General features: G+C 43.3%; 1 protein-coding gene across 2 annotated transcripts in view; it reads right to left on the reverse strand.

The window, feature by feature from the left end:
- The window catches only part of Rcd-1 (Required for cell differentiation 1), a 99,773-nt gene that overhangs the window by 20,810 nt on the left and 56,952 nt on the right, over window positions 1–22,011 (reverse strand). For both annotated transcript variants that reach the window (XM_067084241.1, XM_067084240.1), the window contains one exon: window positions 14,046–14,195. In XM_067084241.1, coding sequence (XP_066940342.1) covers window positions 14,046–14,195 — 150 coding nt within the window. The remainder of the gene's footprint in view (window positions 1–14,045; window positions 14,196–22,011) is intronic.

Here is a 22,011-nt window from a genome sequence, read left to right on the forward strand (position 1 = left end):
GTGTGACGTCAAGGCGGCTTGAATTTTCATTGGCTGCTGGGTTGCCCACCTCATTAGGATTTCGTTGCGCAATGTCATGGCAGCTTGAATTTTCATTGGCTGCCGGGTTGTTCGTATCATCAGGTATTCTTGGGCCGGGGGTGTCGTTTGGTCTGGTATTGTTGTCGTGTCCTGGTATATTTTGTCTTAAGCTGGTGGGGAGGAAAAGCACTTCCTGCATTGTGTTGAGTGAGGCTTTTCTTGTTGAATAAGGAGCGCCTCTAGCAGTTGTAGACGTCGTCGGTCAGGGGCCCTCCCTATTATCCTGGTGTTTTTAATAATATCGTGGGAGATGGCTTCCTGGTGTGGTTCCTGCGCATGGCATGAAATTCTCTTGACGGCTTCATGGTAGTCATTCCAATGTAAGAGATGGGGCATCCACGGGTGGGGCATGAAAATTGGTAGACTACATTCGTCTGCTTCAAGGGATCTCTTGCTGGCGGGGTCGGATTGTTCTTCATGATTTTGGTAATATATGACAAGTTCGAGTTCTTTGTCAGCTTCAGTGGGGGTCATATTTTCCCTGATAATTTTCTTTAGTGTGTTTTCATTCTCACGGTAACGTGAGTGCATTCTTGCCTTATAATACAGCTGGATTTTCTCATGGGGATGTGGCTGCGGTCTCTCATTCTCGTTTTACCACTGATCCAACGCTTTGCAAACTTCCTTACTGATTTGATGGTTTGAGTACCCATTATTCATGAGCATCTGGGAGACATGGTCAAACTCATGGTGAGTATCCTGCCAGGATGAACAGTGGGTGAGGGCCCTCCTAACATAGGCCTTGACCGCAGTGTTCTTGAACCTTACAGGGCACTTGCTGTTGCCATTCAGGCACAGGCCTAAATTCGTCTGCTTTGTGCAGACTGAAGTTTTTAGGCCATAGTCAGTTTTGGAGACAAGGACGTTGAGGAAGGGAAGCTGGCTGTTGTTGCTAAGTTCGACAGTGTAATTCAGTGAACTGCACTGTTGGAATATACGCCAAACAGTGCCAACCTCATCCTCGTTATCTGCTTGTACAAAAATTTCGTCAATGTATCTTGCGTATTTATGGGGTCTTCTTTTATGTGAGAAGACTCTCTCCTCCACCATGCCCATATAGAAGTTCAAGAAGAGGACACCAAGGGGGGAACCCATCGCGACACCGTCCTTCTGTCTGAACATCTGGCCTCTATGGGTGGAAAAGGGGGCTTTATTTGTACATATCTCAAGGAGGGCACGTAAGGATACTTCTGGGATGTTCAGCTGGGGCGTGGAAGTCTCTGTAGACACGGTCCATGATGATATCAATGGTCTCGTCGACAGGAACGTTCGTAAAAAGGGATTCTACATCCAAGGAGGTGACAGTACCGGTCCCTGGGGAGTCTCGGATTTCTTCAAGGAATTCCATTGAAGAGCGCAGGCTGTAACAGATTGAAACGTAGGGCGTCAAAATTTGGTTTAGGCGCTTGGCTAGTCTATATGTGGGGGCAGGTGTCTGGCTGATGATGGGGTGGAGGGGGTTCCCATTCTTGTGCGTTTTTACGTTGACGTACAGGTAACAGAGGTTGTAGTCTCCGATGATGGGCGGGAGGCGTACTGCATCTGTGGCTGCACTGACACTGTTAATGATATCATAAGCTTCTTTTTTAATTCCTTCAGTAGGATTCTTGGAGAGGTGTAAATACGCAAGATACATTGACAACATTTTTGTACAATCAGATGACAAGGAAGATGTTAACGCTGTTCGGTGTATGTTCCAAAAGTGCAGCTCACTGAATTACACCACTGAACTTAGCGAAAATGGCCAGCTTCCCTTCCTCGACGTCCTTGTCTCCAAAACTGACTATGGCCTAAAAACTTCAGTCTACACAAAGTAGATGAACTTAGGCCTATGCTTGAATGGCAACTGCGAGTGCCCTGTTAAGGTTCAAGAACACCACAGTCAAGGCCTACATTAGGAGAGCCCTCACCTACTGTTCATCCTGGCAGGATACTCACCATGAGCTTGACCATGTCTCCCAGATGCTCGTGAATAACGGGTAATCAAACCATCAAATCAGTAAGGAAGTTCGCAAAGCACCGGATCAGTGGTACAATGAGAATGAGAGACCGCAGCCACATCCCCATGAAAAATCCATCTGTATTATAAGGCAAGAAGGCACTTAAGTTACCATCAGGATGAAAACGCACTAAAGAAAATTATCAGGGAGAATATGACCCCCACTGAAGCCGTCAAAGAACTCAAACTTGTCATCTATTACCGTAATAGACGTACCAGGGACCTAATCATGAAGAACAAACCGACCCTGCCAGCAAGAGATCCCTTGAAGCAGACGAACGTAGTCTACCAATTTTCATGCCCTGCTAGTGGAAGTCCCACCTCTTGCATTGGAATGACTACCATGAAGCTGTCCAAGAGAATTTCATGCCATGCGCAGAAAGGAGCTATTAGGAACCACACCAGGAAGCCATCTCCTGCGACGATATTATTAAAAACACTAGGATAGTAGGGAGGGCCCCTGACCAGTGGCATCTACAACTGCTACAGGAGCTCCTTATTCAATAAGAGAAGCCTCACTCAACACAACGCAGGAAGTGCTTTTCCTCCCCACCAGCTTAAGATGAAATATACCAGGACACAACAATAATACCAGACCAAACGACACCCCCGGCCCAAGAATACCTGATGATACAAACAACCCGGTAGCCAATGAAAATTCAAGCTGCCGTGATGCTGCGCAACCCAGCAGCCAATGGAAATTCATGCCACCGTGACATTATGCAACATCATGCACCATCCAGTGACGTAATGCCCCTCCTCGACAGTCTGCTAGGCTGCGACAGTGCCGAGAAAGGACTTGAGAGAAACTTTCTCCAGCCAACAGGAGGCTGCTATGCACCAACAACCAATGACAAATCAGCATGAGAAAAACCCCCTGCCGACGTACTATTTATAGAGTAGATCCCTAAAGCACCACCAGTCTATTCCGACCAACTGCTGTGATTATACTCGGGAGAATCCAGGAGAAACGTGGGCCACTTCAAGATTTTGACCTGTATCCAAATTCGATACATTTACCTCTACTTGTAAAAAACCCTACGGGCTATGCTCACCAAATTTGACTTACTCTTAATAGAAATAATTGGACTCACTGGAAGTTTAACTCCTCCTGATGAATCACATTGGCGTGTTACTCACCACTTGTAGTAACAGCGAGAAAACTGCTATAAGGAAAATACAGAAGACTCTATACAAGATCAATGAAGCTGATGCAGTGATTTCTTTCAAAAAATTATTATTATTATTGCTATCAGTCATACCTTGAACTTACACGAGGTTAGGTTCCGGAGCCCCTCGTGCAAGGTGAATTTTTGCGTAAGTTTGGCATTGTCTTTCAAAATGCTAATAAATGTTTATTTCCACAGTTTAAGTACTAAATATGACCCTAATCATGCTCCCAAAGTATTAAGCTAACTTTTAAATGAACTAAAGTTGGCGTAATTTTATTCAAAATTTAGCTTATTACTCTTATAAAAGAAATAAATGGTTGACATAAAAATTGAGTACTGCACAGTATCATAATAGCGCATTTACAGTAGGTGTGTACGTATACTAATGTTACCCCTAATTCATGGGATGCCATTTTCTTTTTCACTTAGAGTAAAAGCCATTTTCTTTGCGTCACTGGGTAAAAATTCATGTGTCACAGTCATAACAAAGGTACAATTTAAATAACGAAATAAAATAACGAAAACATGTACACAATGTTCGTAGAAAGTAGTACATTACAGGTAATATTCAGTCAACTTAAAATTATATATAAATGTACAGAGTAATAAGTTGTAAACATATGTTTGAGAGAGAGAGAGAGAGAGAGAGAAAGAGAAGAGAGTTAGAGAGAGAGAGAGAGAGAGAGAGAGAGAGAGAGAGAGAGAGAGAGAGAGAGAGAGAGAGAGAGAGAGAGAGAGAGAGAGAGAGAGAGAGAGAGAGAGAGAGAGAGAGAGAGAGAGAGAGAGACTGTAATACAGTAACTGTACTGCACTGCTTTTGTATCGTATTTATGCGCAAATATTTAAATGCAAATTTTCCATTCTGATTTTACACCTAAAAACATGAGAACTTATAAAATAGTACTTAAAAATTATGCACACTTTCTGCTGGGGTATCCTCTTTGAAAAGTGCAGTAACTAAGGGTATCACATCTTGTAAAAGTACACCAACTGAACGTGCTGTAATTACATGCATATAAAGATTGCACCAGCACTTTTCTCCAAGGTTAACAGAGTACTTTTCAAAGAATGACATATACAACTCTTAGTTACATCTCTGATATTAAATTAACAAATTCATTTTATCAAATGAGCGTGACTGAACAACCTCATCTCAAGGTCATGTAAAGTCCTGGTGACAAAGACTTTGTGAATGGACATAATACCTGTATGATATTTATGTACAAACATATAAATATAAATTTTCCATATCAATTTTAAAGTTAAAAGCATAAAAACTTATAAATGTACTTCAAACATTAAACAAGCATTTTCTGCAGGGGTATCATCTTTGAAAAGTGCAGTAACTTTGCAAATGGGTATCACATCTTGTAAAAGTACACTAACTGAATGTGCTGAAATTACCTTTGCATCATATTTATGCATGTACAAAAATAAAAATAATACATTTTCTATACAGATTTTACACATGAAAGCATGAAATGCATTTTTCATACAGATTTTACACATAAAAGCATGAACTGCATATTTCATACAGATTTTACACATAAAAGCATGAAATGCATTTTTTATACAGATTTTACACATAAAAGCATAAAATGCATTTTTCATACAGATTTTACACAAAAGCATGAAATGCATTTTTCATACAGATTTTACGCATAAAAGCATGAAAACTTGTAAATTACTTCAAAAATTAAACATAACTACTGCTGCAGCCTGCAGGGTTTCTTGAGAATTTCGTGTGTCTGTGAAAAAATCGCGTATACCCATTAGTTAGGTTCCAGTGAAAAGTTCGTGTGTGTGTGAATTCGCGCAACTCGAATCATGTAAGATCGAAGTATTACTGTATTACTATTATTATCAATTATTATTATTAATTAGTATCATTAGTTATTATTATTATTATTATTTGAAAATTCTTACTTATTATTAGGTAAATCATTTATCATACAAAACAAACATACATGTAACCATGAAAATTTTTATGGTTATATGTATACATTTATTTGCTTTGTTGATAAATAAATGATTTACCTAATAATAAGTACTAATTTTCAAATATTAATAAAATTAAATAAATATAAATATAAATAATAAAAAATAAATAAATAATTAATAAAAAAATTAATAAATAAATAAATAAATAAAAAAAATAAATAAAAAATTAATAATAAATAAACAATAAATAAATAAAAAATGATATTTTCATAATAAAATAAATTTTTGAACATACTTACCTGGTAGTTATATACATAGCTTAAGTCCCTGATGTCACGGCAGAATTTCAAAACTCGTGGCAATCGCCGATAGGTATGTCAGGTGGTCTAATGCGCCCTCTATCCAGGTATCTGGAACCACACCAGGTATTCTCAGATCTTCCATGCCTCTAGTCTCTAGAGGGGAGGAGGGTGGGAATTAATTATATATAACTACCAGGTAAGTATGTTCAAAAATTTATTTTATTATGAAAATATTTTTAAACATCTGACTTAACTGGTAGTTATACATATAGCTGATTGACACCTTTGGTGGAGGGTCAGAGACAGCCAGTATCGTTGGAATTGACAAAATTAAAATTGTAAAACCAACTAAAGGTTCCTACCTGTTAAGGAAGCAAACTTCATTGTTTTCCTGCTTCATTCTATCTGCATTCCTTAAGAGATCCAGCGATCCACCCAGGGAGCTGAAAATCTCTAGGGGCTGTCAACCGGTGTATAACCTCTATGTGACTAGACCTCCTTAAATATACCATTGTAAGGGCGCTAGTAAGGAACACAAAGCACCACCTGAATAAATAACACAACAAACTAACAAAAGGTAAAATATTTACTAATGATTGCGGAAGGCTGCGTCCAACCTTCATAAAACAATCATAAAAATTTTCTCCATTTCAAGAAAAGGAGAAAAGGGTATAGGTTTATGGTACAGCAGGGGTAGATCCCTCACCCACTACTGAATTAGCCGCTCACAAATGGTCCGAGAGTTTAAAGCGGTCTTCATAAATGGTCTGACTTGCTTCTCCAGAAGGTCGTCGCATCTAAGATACTTTGTAAGGACCTATTCTGTTTAAAAGCCACCGAGGTTGCTACTGCTCTAACCTCGTTAAATGTCTTAACTTTAAGAATCTGTAGATCGGTTTCATTAAACTCTGAATGGGCTTCTCTTATCAATAGTCTGATAAAGTAAGACAACGCATTCTTAGACATGGGTAACGAGGGTTTTTGACTGAACACCACAGTGCTTCTGACTTACGCAAAATAAATTTCCTTAGTCCTTTCCAGGTATGACTTCAGAGCTCTTACAGGACATAGGAGTCTCTCTATTTCTGTACCTGTGATATCCGACAGGTTCGGGATCTCAAACGTTTTGGGCCAGGGTTGAGATGGAGTCTCATTTTTATGAGGAACCCAAGTTGCAAGAACAAATTGCTTTGCCTTGTCTCAAAGCCCACGGTCTTGCTGAAGGCATGGACCTCACTTACTCTCTTAGCTGTGGCCAAACTGATCAGAAACAGCGTTTTTAGAGTAAGATCTTTAAATGATGCCTTATGTAAGGGTTGAACCTATTTCCCATAAGAAATTTAAGAACGACATCTAAATTCCAAGCTGGAGAATTCTGGCCTTTCTCTTTAATGGTCTCGAAGGATCTGATAAGGTCCTGGAGATCCTTATTGCTGGAAAGGTCTAAGTTTCTATGCCTAAAAACGGCAGTTAACATACTCCTATATCCAAATAATTGTGAAATAGAGAATTAAAAGTTAAGTTCCCTTCTAAGGAAGAGAAGGAAGTCTGCTATTTCAGTTACAGAGGTACTGGAAGAGGAAATAGAATTTTTTCTGCACCATCCTCTAAATACTTCCCACTTGGATTGATATACCTTGATTGTTGATGACCTCCTTGCTCTTGCAATTGCGTCAGCTGCCCCTTGAAAAGCCTTTAGCTCTTGCAAGTTTTTTGATAGTCTGAAGGCAGTCATTTGTAGAACTTGGAGGTTTTGGTGATATCTTTCCAAGTGGGGTTGTTTGAGTAGATCTATTCTGAGAGGTAGTCTTCTCGGGGTGTCCACCATCCATTCCAGTACCTCTGTGAACCATTCCTTTGTAGGCCAGTAAGGAACCACTAGGGTCATCCTGGTCCCTTCGTGAGCTACAAACTTTTGCAACACTTTGTGAATAACTTTGAATGGGGAAAACGCATACACGTCTAGGTTGGACCAATCCAGCAGAAAAGCGTCTATGTGGATCGCTTCGGGATCCGGAACGGGAGAACAGTAGGTTTCCAACTTCTTCGTTTGAGCTGTGGCGAAGAGGTCTATGCATGGTCTGCCCCAAATCCGCCACAGGCTCTTGCAGACGTCCTGGTGAAGCATCCACTCTGTTGACAGAACTTGATTCCTTCTGCTCAGCATGTCTGCCCTCACATTCTTTTCGCCTTGAATAAAGCGGGTAACTAGAGTAACACCTTTCTCCTTTGTCCAAAGAAGGAGTTTTATGGCAGTCTCGTATAGAGAGTAGGAGTGAGTGCCCCCCTGATTCTTGATGTAGGCCAACGCCGTCGTATTGTCGGAGTTGACCTCAACCACTTTTTCTCCACTAGACCTTGAACTCTATTAGAGCCAGAAGGATAGCAGTCAGTTCCTTTTGGTTGATGTGCCACTCTATCTGATCTCTGGTCCAAGAGCCCGAGACTTCCATCTTTCCCAGTGTTGCTCCCCACCCGAGTCCGACGCGCCGGAGAACAACACTAGGTCTGGGTTCCTCTGATGCAGGGAAAGTCCCTCTTGAAGTTTTTAGGGGATCGTTCCACTATTGTAGATAATCTCTTATTTGTTGTGAAATGGGAATACACTTGTTTCTAGTTCCTTGTCCTTGTCCCAGTTCCGATTCAGATGGAACTGCAACGGATAAAAGGTTCAATCTTCCTAATGAGACAAACTGCTCTAGAGAGGAAAGGGTCCCCAGCAGACTCATCCATTTCCTCACTGAGCAAGTTCGTCTTTTAGGAATTTCTGAAGTTTTTCTAAAGCTTGTTCCGTCCTTGATGTTGACGGCAAAACCCAAAAGCTTGACTCTGAATCCTCATCCCAAGGTATTGAATCTCTTGGGATGGGATCAGCTGAGACTTTCTTTTGTTCATAAGGAGTCCTAGATTCTCCGATAATTGAAGAGTCGTCCGAAGATCCTCCAGGCAGCGAGTGTAGGAAGGAGCTCTGAGGAGCCAGTCGTCCAGATATAGGGAGACTCTGATGCCTCTTGTGTGAAGCATTCCAGCTACGTTTTTCATTAGCCTCGTGAAAACCTGAGGAGCGGTACTTAGGCGAAACATAAGGCTCTAAATTGGAAAGTTTCTCCCTGTGCACAAACCTCAGGTATTTCCTGGAGCTGGGTGAATGGGAATATGGAAATACGCATCTTGAAGATCCATAGACACCATCCAGTCGTGCTGTCTGACTGCTGCTAGAACGGATTTGGTTGTTTCCATCGTGAATCTTGTCTTTTGAACAAACACGTTGAGAGCGCCACGTCTAGCACCGGTCTCCATCCCCCGAGCTTTTGGGAACCAGGAACAAGCGATTGTAAAAACCTGGAGATTCCGGGTCCAAAACTTTTTCTATAGCTTTTTTTTGCAGCAGCAGAACAAACTGCTGTTGCAGAGCGTCCGCTCTTATTTTTCGTTCGGTAATTGGCGAAAGGTCTACCGGCCTTGTAGCTAAAGGTGGCTTCCTGAGGAAAGGGATCTTGTACCCTCCTTGATTAACTGAACGGACCATGGATCCGCTCCTCTCTTCTCCCATTCCAGCCAGAAGTGTGTTAGTCTGGCTCCAACTGCTGTCTGAAGGAGAGTTTTCTCAGATTCTACTTCTCCCTTGTCTATTGCTTCTTCTCGTAGATCTTTTGATCGTAGGTCTTGAATTTCTTCTACTGAGAGTTCTGCCTCGAAAGGGCTGAATAACAGGAGCTTCCCTATAATTTTCTGAGAGCGAAGCTAGAAGGTAGAACTTTCTTTGCAGTTTTGGTGATTAAATCTTGGGTTGTTTTTGAGTCAAAGCTGAGGATACCTCCTTCACTAATTCCTGATGAAAAAGATGCGTCGAAGAGGAGCATAAAGGAGTTCTGCCTTTTGGATGGCGTAACCCCATTGGCAAGAAAGGAACAAAGATGTGCCCTTTTCTTCAAGAAAATTGCAGAAAAGAGAGCTGCCAGTTCGTTGGCTCCATCTCTGAGAGCCTTGTCCATGCAGGACATAACATGAATGAGGTCTTTGGTGTCTGAGTCTAATAAGGTCTCAGTCTTCTTACCCAAAGCTCCCAGAGTCCAATCCAGGAAATTGAAGACTTAAAAGCTCTTGAAAATTCCCTTCAAGATGTGATCCATCTCCGAAGGGGACCAGAAAACCTTGGATTTACCCCATAGCAGTCCTCTAAAGCGTCGACCAGAGAAGAGAAGTCCCCATGGGAAGAGGCAGGAACTCCCAGGCCGGGAGCTTCTCCAGTCTCATACCAAATGCTAGACCTCGACGTAAGTCTAGCTGGAGGAAAAGAGAACACTGTTCGTCCCTGATCCTTTTGGATTTCATCCATTCTTCCATAACTTTCAAGGCTCGTTTGGAGGAACGAGACATGATCATTTTAGTAAAAATAGTCTTCTTTGGCGTTTTCCGAGTAAATTCGAGGAGGAGGAGAACGGGGGCGGCAGGCAAACGAAGTTGTCCGAAAAAGCTCGTAAACACTTTCATCAACTTCTTCAAGTCTGAGGAAGGAAGTTGAGATTCTTGCTCCTCTTCATAGGAAACTTTCTCGAGGAGAACATCTGGAGAGGGAGGAAAGATAATAGTTGTCCTTCGCTTCCTAAATAAAGCTGCACGGAAAACCGAGTAGCGGCGTCCTGTCTACTAGTTGCTGCCTCCAAAACAAGAGAATCCTCGACCAAAACGTCCTGTGGATAACGGTCTTGACGCTCAGTATCCTGACTCCCAACTAAATAAGTATCCTGGCAGCCAATATCATGGCGCTTGACGTCCTGGCGTTCAACTTCTGTTACAATAAATCCCGGCGTCCAGATTCTTGGCGTTCTGGCGTCCTGGCGTCCAAGCTCTTGGACGCATGGCGCCCTGGCGTCCATCCTCTTAAACAACTCGGGCGTCCTGGTGTCTGGACTTCTGACGATTGTTGTCCTTCCAACCTTAAGGTAAATGAGAGCTGGCGCCCGTCGACATCTGTCAAAAAGCTTCTGAGGTTGAAGAACTGATCGAGGCCCTTTGAGAAGGAGAAACATTCTTCCCTCGTTCGCTGTCACGCCGATCCCTTGAAGTCACTTGAGCACTGGCGCCTGTGCGACATCGGGCAAAAGTTTCTCAGTAAATAACGAACAGCCAAATAAAAAAATTTATCCGCCTTTTCTGCAGGCTGGCAAGCTTGCATAAGGGAAGACAGTTTCTGGTGCATATCTTTTAGTAGAGACCATTGTGGAGCTTCCTTCTGCTGATGACCGACTGGAGAAGGCGCAAGATTTCTAATAAAGCCCTCAACTAATTGAACAGGTTGAGGAGGGTGTTCTGGGACAATTCCCAATTCGAAGGAGGAGGGGGGCGTGAACATAAGAAAGAAAAGCGTCCGGCGTTTTCTTGCTGCCAGGCGCCCTGGTTGAAACTAGCAATTTACGCCTGCACTTGGAGGGGAGCTACCTTCAGAACTGAAGCGTTCAGGACTGCTCCAATGGCTAAACCCTGGAGCTTGAGAATACTCAACATACGGCGTCCTTCAACATAGGGGAACTTCCTCTTGAGCGGTCTAGATTCGTAGACCCGACGCCAGCCCCGTTTGGGGACTGCGTCCTCAGAAGACGAAGAACACATATTAACCTTGCCTTTCCTGTGGCGAGGGTGAGCGTCCTGGGGAGCGTCTAACAGGAACACTCGAGGGGACGATGCTCGGGAGCTAAAATCTCTCGCCTCCCTTCGCCTGTCGACTTTCCTTCTCCCAGGGGTTGGGGAGCTTGGAAGAGGTCTAGGGCTAAATAAGCACGACAGATCCGAGCGCCGCACCCTCCACTCCACTGCACTAACTTTATCACCAACACTTGCAATTTCCAGATCTCTCATGTAGACCACAATTTCTCTCTGTCTTGAGCGAGGGATTCAACACGTTGGCCAAGGGCTTGAACGGCCGCCATCATATCCTTGAGGGATGGGTCTTTAGCTGAATCAGTAGGGGGATCAGGAACTACCACTACAGGGGAATGATCAGAAGGTTCATTAGTTTGGGGATGAATTATTAAAATCCTGGCTACCCTTGGAAGAGCAAGACAAAGCACTCTTGGCTCTTCTGAGCCGGTCCCTTTCAAGTTTCCTTATGTAGCGGTTATACTCAATCCACTCTCTTTCAGAAAGACCCAAGCACTCATCGCATCTATCACCTAACTCACACCTCTTGCCCCTACATTTCATACATACTGAATGAGGATCTAAAAGAGGCTTTAGCAAGCCGAGTCTTACACCCCTAACACACATTCGCACACTGAGGAGTCAGACATGGTAGCAAATCCAAAGAGAGATCAAAGTACAAGTCCAAGGGTCAAAACCAAATCTAACTAGTAAAGAAAGTCCAAGACAAATTCCAAAAAATAAGCAAAAAAGCTGAAGCCAAAGTGTACTTCACCAAAAAGTTGCGAAAAAACACGGGCTGAAAGAGTGAAATTCCAAACGATGTCACCGGAATGGCGGCAGGAAGATCTGAGGAATACCTGGTGTGGTTCCAGATACCTGGATAGAGGGCGCATAGGTAGACCACCTGACATACCTATCGGCGATTAAAATAAAGTTTTGAAATTCTGCCGTGGACGTCAGGGACTTAAGCTATATATATAACTACCAGTTAAGTCAGATGTTTAAAAATAAATAATAAATAAATAAATAAATAATAAATAAATATTAATAAATAAGTAAATAAATAAAAATAAATAAATGAATAATAAATAAAAATAAATAAATAATAATAAATAATAAATAAATAAATAATAAATAAATAAATAATAAATAATTAATAAATAAATAATTCATAAATAAATAAATAAATAAATAAATAATAAATATTAAATAATAAATAATAATTAATAATAAATAATAATAAATATAATAAATAATAATTAATAAATATTAAATAAAAAAATAAATAAATAAAAAAATAGCAATAATTATAAAAATAAAAATAACAAAAACTAAAAAATAAAAATAATAACAATAATTAATAAAATAATAAACAGATAAAAATGTATTAAAATGCAAGAACAGTAGTATTAGGGTAGTAATGTATTGCATCTTTGCTTGAACTTCTGAAGTTCCAGTTGCAATCTATCTACTTCCCTTCTCTTCCTATACTAAAGAACTTAGCAGAAAGCCCTTTGAAAACTCCTAATTTCCCCACATCTATCCTCAGGATCACACTTTATACCTCTGCAGCCAGCACACACAGTGTGTCTATTTACCTCAAAAACCAACCTCCTGCTAACACAGCAATCATTCCAAGATTCTGACATTCTTAGCCTTGATTCCAGTGGAAGGCATCCTATCAAAAATAAATGTACAGTACTGTGAAAGCAGCAAACAGCCAAACAATGAAATACCAACGAGCACCTATAAGCAATGGAGGCAAGAAGAATTCTGTCAAGAGTTAAAACATTTGAAACACCTGGTGGAGAACAGGTGTATTAGACCGTCATCCAGGCAGCCATTCGATCTTCTTCCGTTTGAATACTGACTTGTCTGTCGCGTGGAGATATAAGCTATCTTTAACAGTAGGTAAGATTAATCACAAATAATTCTGCTGACGATATCAAGACAATTCCATAACTTAGAGAATTCCCTCCACATTTCCAATATGCTACAAACATGTTTGATGGACTTTGTTACATAAAAAAAAACATGTGATAATGTGTAGGATTTCAAGGATATAATGTTTCCTAACCAAATTGGTTACATGAAAGATGCTATGCTATGTTCTACATTGCTTAAATTTGCTGATACCAGATAGAACTCAAGGAAAGTGTGAGCACCATAAAATACTAACTCTGTCACATATACTAGATGTAAAAATGTTAATGATTATATCTTTCACTTCTGGGACGCTTTCATTTTAGGATGGGTATTATTAGCTGACATAGTGTCACTTACTTATAGTTTTCTTACTTACATACTGAACATTAAAATTCAACCATTCGGCAGCAACAACAACTATTTTGTTAGACACACTATTCAAGTAACAACATGGGCACTTATAGGTGGTGGTTACAGAGGTAACACACGAGCACAGAAACACAGATTACCTAAATTCAAGTTAGCTCCTTTATTCCATGGTTCTACATACATAACTGATAAGTATGGAAAGGCAAACAAACACAGGGCTGTATACTATTAAACAAGAACATTTTGTGCGTTTGTAGCCTACACTGAAAAAGACATTATGAGATCATTAAACTTTAAATATGTCTAAAATAAGCACAAGGAAGGTAGAATAAATTTTAGTTTCCATTGCTTGGATTATAGTTGTCAGAACAGGATAACCAGAGGTGAGTATGGTAGTTACTTTTACAGTAATGAGGATGAATGAAGAAAGCTGGTTAATATCTACGTACATGGGATCTGTTGACAAAACTTTCACTTGACCTAAACTGCCCTTTCCACTTACCATTCATTTGGAGAATTATCTGCAAAGTGCATTGCTGCTAATTGGTGGCCAAGAAAAACAGTAACTAATCTATTAACAAATTACTTTCTACATGTGAATAAACATATTACCTTGACTAAAGCTCCAATAACACCCAACGATGTCAAACGAAGATATTCAAAAGGTCGAGTTTTACTTATAGTTTGAAGGAATGGATAGAGATACAATGGTATGTGGGCTGCAAGAAAGAGTGACCTTGTCTCTGGATGAGAAGCCACACACTGCAAGAAAAAACAGAACTCACTAACTTCTGTAATACTACTTATTAAAATATTAAAAAACTCATATAAAAAGACTAACCTTGGTGGTTTATCAAAATAACCTCAATATCAACCCTTTGGATCACTGATTACTCATTAAAATTTAAAATGGACACCTTATTTTTGGTGATTAACAACTTGTCATTCTGACCTTTTTGCACTTTATAACCATCACACTCTCACAATTATTCCAAGACTCAGTACCATAGCATGAATAACAAGTTCACAGACATCGAACAAAGCAAAACTGTTGCTTTTCAAGGCTCTACTCTGGGAGAGACAGGACTTGCAAAGGTCGAGTGAATGAGAGAGTTAATGTGGAAAATTAACCATAAACTTTCTACAGTTTCATAATTCATAAAGAACATTTAATATTATAAATGACATTATGATAAAATAAAGTTTTATATATACTTATCAAGTAATTACATTGCAACTGGTTTCACTCGCTGTGCAGCTAAAATTCTGAAATTTGCAGGTTGCACTATTTGGTTTGGCTAGGTGACTAACCCTGCCCACTTTTGGGGTAAGAGAGGAACAACTAGCAAGAGGATTCAATTTGTTTATGCCATACAGTTCATGTGAGGGGAGGAGGGAGGGCTCCAATCATGTAATTATAAAAAGTATATATAGAACTTTGTTTTATCATAAAAAGGGATTTTGACAAAGGAAAAATCTATTTCTGAGGAAGGTCGTGTCACCCGGTGAAATTCCATTACAGCAATAATTTCTAGGTATAACCTTGCTAGATATACCAGAGAAAAAGAGCTTTCAGGAAAGCTGGGGTTACTACCCCAGTCGAGCGTCTTCCAGGAAGGCGTCGGTATAAGAAGGGGTGAGTGAATTACCACTACCACGGAAACCTACTCGAAAGATCTCTCCTATCAAAATCCCCGGAACGGAGCGGTGAGCCGTTACAGCCCCACACCAAACACCCGCCAGGACGGCGACACCAGCGCCACCTACCTCATTCCATGCTAGCACTAACCCCAGACTTGGCATGTGCAAGAGGGGGGGAGTACTAGGTAATGCAGGGAGGGTCACCGGGTGACACGGGACCTTCTCAGAAATAGATTTTTCCTTTGTCAAAATCCCTTTTCTGAGTCCAGTCCCGTGTCAGCCGGTGAAATAGTGATAGAGAATCATGCCAAGGCTGCAACTACCAGGAAAAAGAAATGGAGAGGTAATCTGAAGAAAAAGACAAAGTTTTACCAAAATAATTTTAATTAAGTAATCTCTTCCATGTAGCAAGAACACTAAGACTAAGGCATATTAAATCTAAGGCACATTAAAAAACTTAATACTATGAAACATGGGCAGGTCCCCTGCATGACGGAGAAAAAGCCCCAAAAATCTTAAAATTACTTAAAGCAAGGTGAAACATGAAAAGTGCACAAAACAACTGCAAATATAACCTTAATACTATACACATAAACTTAGGCTAAACACGTAAGAGACAAAAATCAATTAGCATTAATATATACATTCATCTGGGGTAATGGAGCCAAATAAAAACTGTCCAGTACCCCATAAAGAGAAACAATCATGGCATGTCAGATTACGCTTTTTCCATCAACAGGTACAAGAAACATCAATATGAGGAGCCAGGCAGTGAGGTATAATCAACCAGGAGAATAAGCAGAAAAGTAAATGAGGCAGGCGGGCGGGGGGAAAGGAAAGGACAAGGATATGATTAATTAAGGTGGGAGATGACACTTCCCACAGCTATGGTAGAAAATTTCAGGGCTTTGAGTGTTTTTAAATAGTGGCGTTTAAACACTAGAGGTGATTTCCAACCCCGTAAATTTAGATAACTCTGAAAAGTCCATATTATGAAAGTAATTAATGGAAGTAGCAACTGCTCGAATATCATGAACCTTGGGATTGAATCTGGGTTGGCCTGTTTAATGAAATATAAAATTTGTTGTCTTATAGCATTTAGTGAAAGAGTACCACCTTTCTCCCTGATAAAAAGAGGACCCGACTTACTCTGTGGAGTTCTTAAAAGGTAAGATTTAAGTGTATAAACTGGACATAAAGACTGGTCTTGAGGAAGGGGCACCACCTTCCAAGGAGACCACCTGTCCTGTGGGTCTTCGTTCTTAGCTAAAAATCTAGGGTCAGGGGAAAGGAGGACCTCTCCAGATGGGAGGAAGTTCACATAATTATCACCTCTAGTGAGAGCCGACAGCTCTGAGATTCTAGCACCTGAAGCCAAGCTAATCAAAAATAAAGTCTTCCTTAACAGATCCTGATAAGAGCAATGAAAGTTATCCATCTCTGGTGCTAACTTAAGGACGTCATTGAGAAACCACGTAACAGACTGTGGGCGTGATACTGGTCTCAGACGAGCGCATGCTCTGGGGATAGATGAAAAGTAGGAATCTGTGAGGTCGATTTTAAAGCCGTAAAGAAATACTTTCTTTAATGCTGACTTGATTGTGGTAATAGTGGCCGGAGCTAGGCCTTTCTCAAACAATGATCTAAAGAAGGAAACTCCTAAATTAGCTGTCATGATTTTGGCTTCAGATGCTTTTAGGAAGGAGGCTAATTTTTTGACTGCTGAGTCATACTGTCTAATAGTAGAATCTCTTTTATCTGATTCTAAAAACAGAGTGTTGACAGGGTCAATGTTCGCTCCTTTTTGAGCTGCGAATTTTATAAAGTCCATAAAACTAGGGCATTCTGAATTCTTGAGGAAGCTGACACAGTCTTGGTTTGTACTGTCTGAGTCAGAATGGGCTTGGGAATCCGAAGACTCAGTAATCCCAGTTCCTGAAGAAGAGGGAACCAATTGCTCTTGGCCAATAGGGAGCTACTAGGGCTAATTGACCTTTGAATGTCCTGAGTTTGTGTAAAACTTTCAGCAGTAAGTTTATTGGGGGGAAAAGATAAATCTTCTCCCAACTGTTCCAATCTACTGTCATTGCGTCTATGGCGAACGCCTGAGGGTCCAGGTTGGGGGCCACATAACAGGGGAGCTTGAAGTTGCTCTCCGTTGCGAACAGATCCACTTGGAGGCCCGGAACCCGGCGGCAAATCCATTTGAAAGATTCCACGTCCAGGGACCACTCCGTCTCCAACGGAGCATTCCTGGACAGGGAATCCGCCACCACGTTCGCACCCCGCTAGGTGGGTGGCTGACAGGTGCCAGCCGTGCTTGTTCGCCAGGGAGAAGATAGCAACCATTACTTGGTTTACTCGGCCTGATTTGGAGCCGCCCTGTTGATGCAATGAACTACCACTGCGCTGTCCAATACCAACCTGATATGAATCCGGTTGGGGGCGGATTTTCTTCAGAGTTAGAAATACCGCCATAGCTTCCAGGGTGTTTATATGGAACTGCTGAAACATTGTGGACCACGTTCCTTGTACTTTTGTTTTGGTGAATATCCCCCAGCCGCTTAAGGAAGCGTCTGTGTGAACTACTAGTGCGGAGGGGGAAATTGAAGCGGAACTGTATTGGACAAGCCTTTGACTGAGGCCCAAGGCCGCAACCTTGTCTTTAAGATTTGAGGATAGAGAGACCTTGTCTCTGAGCTTGACATTGGCTCGACTCCGCCACACTCTGTTTATGTCTTTTAACTTCGCTTTTAATAGCAGGTTTGTCACTGAGGCAAACTGAAGAGACCCAAGAACCCTTTCTTGGGACCGGCGGGATGCTGATGGATTTTTGAGGAATCTCCTGGTGAGAGATGCTATCTCTTTCCTCTTGGGAGGCGGAAGGGACAGCGTGTGAGATGACAGATCCCATTGGAGGCCCAACCACTGAAACCGGGACTCCGGAGTCAGGCGGGACTTCTCTCTGTTCAGTTGGAAACCCAAGCGACTCCAGGAAACTGATGACTATGGACGTGGCTTTCTGACACTCCGGAACTGTTGGTGCCCAAATTATCCAATCGTCCAAATATGCTGCTAGGGATATCCCTTGAGACCGGAGTTGCTGTACTACCGTGTCCGCCAGCTTTGTGAATATCCTGGGCGCAATGTTCAGACCGAAGGGCATGACCCTGAAGGAGTAGGCTTGATTCCCGAGTCTGAAACCGAGGAACTGAGAGAAGTTCGCGCAACCGGGACGTGATAATAAGCGTCTGAAAGATCGATAGAGGTGGTGACGGCTCCACGCGGAAGTAGAGTCCGTACCTGAGCTACCGTAAAGCATGCGAAATTTGTCGCATTTTATGTAGAGATTTAGACGCGACAGATCCAGGATCACTCTTTGCTGATCGGAGTCTTTTTGGGAACAGTGAATAACCTGCCTTGAAACTTTAGGTGCCTTACTTTCTTTATTGCTCGTTTGTTGAGCAATTCTGTCACATAATCCTTTAGGATTGATGTGGGTGGCTGGTAAAACCTGGTTAGAGGAGGAGGGTTTTGATCCAGCTCCATCCTAGGCCTTTGGACACAATGCTGTGTGCCCAAGGGCTGAAGGTCCATTGGTCCCTGAACCAAAACAGGCGACCGCCTACCTGTGTTCTCTCAGTGGGAGGGAGCGGGTTTATTCCCCTACCACGTCCAGGTCTTCCCCTTGGGGTGGTGTTGGGCTTTCCTCTATGAGGGGGCTTTGCCTCTTCCTCCCCTTGCAACCCTATTAAGGCCGTGAAAATAACCACGGCCCTCATATGTGGGGTTGTATGCCGGTGAGCCACATAGGAGGGTGCAGCTGGTTGGACCAGCACATACTGTTGGGGTGAGCCTTAGAAGTGGAAGGCTGTGCCACTGCCGAGACCGGGGACGGCTTGGACTACCGCCTGATGGTGGGGCCTCTTATGCCTCCTGAAGCGTTTACCTCTCCTCTCGATTGGGGCCGGCCGATTCTGGGGTCTTACGCTTATAGGCAGAAATACCCCAGCGAGAGCGAAGACTTTGGTTGGCCCGTGTAGCCTCGGCCATAACACTCGTGACCTCCTCTTCAGGGAAGAGGTTAGGTCCCCAGATCGAGCTTTTCACGAGCTTGTTAGGCTCGTGACGGATAGTCGCATCGGCGAAGATGAACTTCCTACATTCCAGTCTGGCCATGATAAATTCAAATAAGTCAGACTGGAAACCTGCCAGCAAGGACTTAGCCAAAACCTGAAAGAAGGGCTCGTCCGAGCAGGAGACGGCAGTAGCTTCAGTAAGGCATACAGAGTTCAACGACCGGGCTAACTTAACCCGAGCATCAAACTCCGCTTTCAAAAGAGCTTCCGGCAGCTTGGGGAGCTGCTCGCTAAATTGCGTGGAAGCGCAGAAGGGGTCCAGCTTCCCGACCGTGAAAGTGGACGGGGCGTCTGACCAGAACTCATTACTTCCTGGGAATACCAGGGAAGTAGGGTCTGTCTCCCTTAGCTGAGGTAACGGATTACCATCGAAGCACGCTCGGGCCGTAGCCAGAGCGACTTTGTCCAAGCAAGGGGTGGGAAGGTTGTCTCCCAGGGCGAACATGGTAAAGTTCCCCTTGAAAGGAGTCAACTTCGTGTTATCTGCCTGCCACTCCGTCAGAGTGCGCAGGAGAGCCGACTGAGCTTGGTCCCTAGGGACGATGACAGTCTCCCTAGGAACCTTGTCTGACCGAATCCAAGCTTCCTCCGTGAGCCTCACGAAGCCTGGGTAAGGGGGCAGGAGATCGGGGAAGAACTCCAATTCCTCCAACCGTCTCGTGCCAAGACCATCAAAGTCAGCTTGCCATCATGTTGGATGGCCCGAGAGCGAATCGCCAAGGGTTACCGACATCAAGCGGCGGGAGGTCCGCAGTGTCGGGGATAACATACTGTGGTTCGGCTGGGGGTGGGTGAGCCAAACCCGCCAGTATGTTATCATGACTGGCCAACTTCTCAGAGATTTCGCTAAATCTCGAATCCAGGTCCTCCGTAAAACTTTTATAAAGTTGATTGGCAAAGGCCTCTGCATCGAAAGCAGGTTGGCGAGGAGGGCTTGGGTTTGCAGCCCTCTTACTCGCGCCTTTGCTGGAGGAACCAGACTTGCTCCCGGAGGCTACAGGTCCTGAGACCTTAGCCTTCGACGGGGGGAAGGGCAATGCCTTCTTGGAAGACGAGGACTTGAAGCCCTTCGCCTTCCATGAAGTCTTCAACTTCAACTTGGGGATAGCAGATGGAGCTCTATCACCCAAGGAGGAAGACTTCACAAAGCCTGCAAAAGAAGAAATAGATGAAGCAGGGGAGTCAAATAAAGGGGGGCCCGCCCCAACAACCTCACCTACCTCACCACTTACCACCTGGTCCTGCTCTACATTCATCGGTTCCAGGTTGAGATTAATGGCGGCAACATCCTCCGAGACCTCAGCGTGAGGATATCCGCTTGGGGTGGCTGGGTCTCATCCCGGATCTGCTGGATGATAGGGGTGGCCAGATCTTCAGGCACTCGCTGCCGCCACCCGTGCGCCGGGTAGAGCAAGTCCCTCAACCTAGCGTCGAGGACGAGGGCTTCCCGACGGAACGTTCCTTCCAAACCCAGCCACCCAGGCCCGGAGGGATTCCAAGGCAGACTTCTTGGAAGTTTTCGTCCGCCTGTAAGAAAACCAACAATTAGCTAAGAACGAAAACCATTCCGGGAACCTCATAAACAATGTATAATATACAATATGAGGAGCATAAAGCAAGAGTAATGTAAAGACTGTCACTTACCAACTCATCCTGGACAGTTGTGCAGAGAGCGAAGCAAACCTCACAACCATCAGGGTGCCAAACAATCAGGTCATCCAGGCGGACCGCACAACCAGCGTGGGTCCGGCAAACTACGTGACCGTAGGGTTGTTGGAGGGAGGCGGTGCACCCCGGCTCCTCACAGCGAACAGTCTGTAAGTAGAAAAAGTACATGAACCTCCCACCCTAAGCAAACTAAAGCTGGCGAGGCCGGAAATTCAACTGCAACCGGAATACTCCGGCGGAGAAGAACTCACTAACATAAACTGGGCCAATAAGCTCTAAATTACACAGAGTGGAAGGTAGGATTTCAGACCCGGAGTACTCCGGGAATGAAGGGGAGAGAGACCAGGAACTAACCATAAGGGCTGCCAGTAAAATAACGGCGGAGACCCTGGTATAGGACCGACTCACGTATTTATATATAATGAATAAAGGAGAGTACTCCTGTAGATAACAGACTTATCTAAAAATAAAAACAGTAACAAGTGATGGTAAGAACTCAAGAGGACGGAGGGATCCGTTCCCCTATAATGAAAAACCTTCCGCCCTTACTTCCCCGCCGGAGGAACGAGACGGGTAAAATGCTCGTATGTTCATAACATAGGCTGAAGCAATATATATACCGTATCAACGTAATCCGACGGGGAGACGAGCAGTGACTCGAACGCGTTCGAGTAAACAAACCACCAACCCCAATACAGCGATGCTAGGGACAATATGGGAGGGAGCGAATCCCTCAACCAACAAGAGAAGTCCCGGAACTCGGAGAAAACGCCATCTAGCGTCACCCGCACGAGTAGAGCAAGGCTGGAGAGGAGGGGGGGGGGGGAAGGAGGAGGAGTAGGCTACCAGGAAGGAACAGGAGACGGGGAGAAGCTCACCCGCTCAACTGCACCATACCTCCCAGACCATGAATCTTGGAGGGGCAATATGACTGGAAGCAACCAACCCGAAGCCCGACTCCTACCTAGGCGAAGCCTAATATGGACCTAACCTTAGTATAGGCTAGGACGAGGAGTGCAAAAGGGGAGGAGGAAGCAACTGGGAGAGAAATTTTGTGCCGAGAACCAGCAGGGATCGAGAATGGCAGGCAAGGGGGCGACTAGCCTAGAGGAAACACATCCTAAGAACTC

Source organism: Macrobrachium rosenbergii, chromosome 41 (assembly GCF_040412425.1).
Source record: "Macrobrachium rosenbergii isolate ZJJX-2024 chromosome 41, ASM4041242v1, whole genome shotgun sequence".
Lineage (NCBI taxonomy): Eukaryota > Metazoa > Arthropoda > Malacostraca > Decapoda > Palaemonidae > Macrobrachium > Macrobrachium rosenbergii.